This window comes from Chaetura pelagica, unplaced genomic scaffold (genome assembly GCF_000747805.2).
Source record: "Chaetura pelagica isolate M959 unplaced genomic scaffold, ChaPel_1.0 scaffold522, whole genome shotgun sequence".
Classification (NCBI taxonomy): Eukaryota; Metazoa; Chordata; class Aves; order Apodiformes; family Apodidae; genus Chaetura; species Chaetura pelagica.
Genome location: NW_009952262.1, coordinates 116,561 through 119,362, shown reverse-complemented (window position 1 = coordinate 119,362; position 2,802 = coordinate 116,561). Strand labels below are relative to the sequence as shown.

The following is a 2,802-nucleotide window of genomic DNA, read 5'->3' as shown; positions in this document are numbered from 1 at the left end:
CAGTTAAAGCACTCCACAAGGTAGACTGAAGCCATCAACCCTGGAAAGCCAGTGTCATGTCCCTCACCAGCACAGACCTCAAGTCTGCTTGAGACCAGAGGTACCGAAGTCTCACTTCACAGCACTGACTGTAGTCTCAGGTGCTCCTTACAAGCTACTTCTTGAAAACAGAAGAGTCTCTGGTCTTTTCAGCATGACCATCTCAGCGAGGAAACCCCAGCAAGGTGAGTGGAAGGCTCCAAGGATTCTCACTTGGCTTTATAGTTGTCAGTGTACTTCAGGGAAAGGAAACAGATTGAAGGTGTCCAAGATTCTTCATCTTAAAATTTCTTGACTGCAGCATCGATCTCAGGAATTATTGCCTTCAGCCGGTTCCACTGGTCTGCAGAGAGCGAAATCCCTAGAAACATCAGAAGGAGGGGTTTCAATGGAGACAAGGGGTAAGCATCAAGTAACACACCAGACTAGTTCCTTCAGACTAGCTACAGAAGGGAAAGTTGGAATCTGAGGCAGAGGCACAGACCAAAAACAGAAGCAGCCTTTGAAGCATTGGCAGTTATGCCAGCTCTTCAGCATCCATATTAAGAAGTACTCAAAGCTTTCACAGAAGCACCACATGAAAATAAAAGTTCCAGTTGCCTTTCAAGAGTCCCACAGCCCCTTATAGACTGCTCCCACCCACATGAGCTGGGAAGAAGTTTTAAGAGAACCTTACTTCACACAGCAGTGAACACACCATCCTTTCAACTGCCCACATGAAATAATGCCAACTCTCGCTCTATTAAAAAACCCAAGAAAAACAAAACAAAACCAACAACAACCTACTGCTAACAAAAAAAAATCACTAGTGTGGCTTAGACACTATAAAAGAACTGGCTTCTTTTTAGATGCAGCAGAGATAAGGTCTTAACATCCTGTCTCTCTTCCTTACAAAACAAACATGGTAGTGGAATTGTTGCATGGCATTGTGATTTTGTCAACTTGTTCCTTTTGGCTTTAAGAATCACATTAAAAAAACTTGGGCCCAAGCTTCATTAAAATCTCTAGATAAAGATCACAGGCCAAGAACTCCAGAGAAAACATCCAAGGCAGTATTTAAAGAAAAAAAAAAAAGTATCAATTAACTGTGTTTTAACTGACAGACCTTCTGTCTTACACTGTGGGTATGCTTTTTTCAGCCTGGAAGGAGTCCACAATGCTCCTTTCCCTCTCTGTCCCCAGAAGCACAAAAAACCCTGAGGGCTTTGCTTCCCATTTTCACTACAGGGTACATAGTTGCCTCTAAGCAAGTAATTTGTACTTGTAACTTCTCTGAAGGAAATTAATTTCTGGAAGAAAAAACATGCTTTGTGGTTATGAAGCAAACCAAGCTGAAGCAAATTTGTCTGCCCTGACACAAAAATTCGTAGCAAGGACCAAAAGGTTACTCAAGAAACCCCATATTAACTGAATCTTTGCTGGGCATAACACACTGTGCAAGTGAAGAGTCCAGGGCCTGTGAATTATGAGGTAAGCTGGCAAGTCACTGTTGAAGTTCCACAGTAAAAAGCCTAAGCTGAGCATTGACTTGGAATTTGAAGTGCTCTGGAGAAAAATGTGTCTTCCTTCCTCCAGCTGCCTTTGCTTGCATCATCTACTCAGGTACTGCCACTGTGACGGGCCACCCAAATTGTGCCACTGTAACACACCGTCTCTTTCCCAAAATAATAAGGAACACCTAGCACAGAAACACTGAAGTGTCTTCATATGGATCCAGAACGGTCTTACCCTTCCTGTCCACACCTAGAAAGGGAAGGGTAGATTTATTTCTTGGTGGCTCTCCCTGCCAAGTACAGCTCCACAATCACAGATTAGAGGAAAACACACTATATACCACCTTTTTGCCCTGCACAGCAGCTTCCTGCACTGTTTCTCAGAGCAGTCCTGCCAAGCTCTAGATCTCACCAGAGGGTCACAGTCATTCTTCTTGCTTTTCTTCAGTTGTTGCCACACAGACTGAGAAAGTGCTAAACCCTCCCACACAGTTTGCTCAGCTCCCCGGATCCTCATTGTAGCATGCACAGGTCTTCCCTGCCACCAAGGGAGACAGGCTGAGCCAGAGCTCGAGAGCCAGCAGCTGAGCTGAGACGCTGGCACAGCCTCCAACTGCCAAACATGGTTTACCTTTCCTCCCTGGTTTTGTGCTGCCCTCCTTGTCCGTGTAGAACTCCCTGATGTCCACAAGGACCTTCCCCTTGAAGCAGGACACTTTGACATAACGCATCGTCCCAATCTGTGGTGACACAGAGCCTGAGTTAAAACCAGCCTTGCAACAACCTGGTGATCTTCAACCCAAAGCACCTGTTGGATTACCCAGTGTGCCAGAGGACTAGTGAAGGAACAGCAGGCACCCCAGGAAGCCAACTCAGCCACAAAAGTGCTCTGCTACAAGTAAAGGAGGTAGAAGGGAGAGACCTGTATAGAGAAGAAAGATGTGTTCCAGAACAGATCCCCACCCTTCATACCTGGAACATGCCCTCTTCTTTACTGCCTTGTCCCAGAGGTTTTTCTGCCACCCTTGAAGGTTTGGCCTCGGTTTTCAGCCTTTTCTCTGACTTAGAAGACATTCCTTTCTTTCTTTTCTAGAAAGAGAGATCACCAGTTTGTATGGCCTGGTCTGAGAAGCTAAGGCCCTTCTGGGCCGTACCTGAGCCTCCAGAGCACACCAGTTTCACGGCCCACCAACGAGGCACGCATGGCCTGGGCACACCACGAATGCAGGTGCTTCAGCTGCCGCTGCAAACAGTAACAGGGCACCTGCCC

The 2,802-nt window shown here is 46.3% G+C and overlaps 1 protein-coding gene across 1 annotated transcript; it reads right to left on the bottom strand.

The window, feature by feature from the left end:
- Window positions 1-320: 320 nt before the first annotated feature.
- On the bottom strand, window positions 321-2,736 carry LOC104397511 (activated RNA polymerase II transcriptional coactivator p15-like). Its single transcript, XM_010007477.1, has 4 exons — window positions 2,722-2,736; window positions 2,505-2,621; window positions 2,164-2,272; window positions 321-400 (listed from the first exon to the last, which is right to left on the bottom strand). Exons 1-4 carry the CDS (start codon window positions 2,734-2,736, stop codon window positions 321-323), a joined length of 321 nt encoding a protein of 106 aa, XP_010005779.1.
- Between the last annotated feature and the right edge of the window lie 66 nt (window positions 2,737-2,802).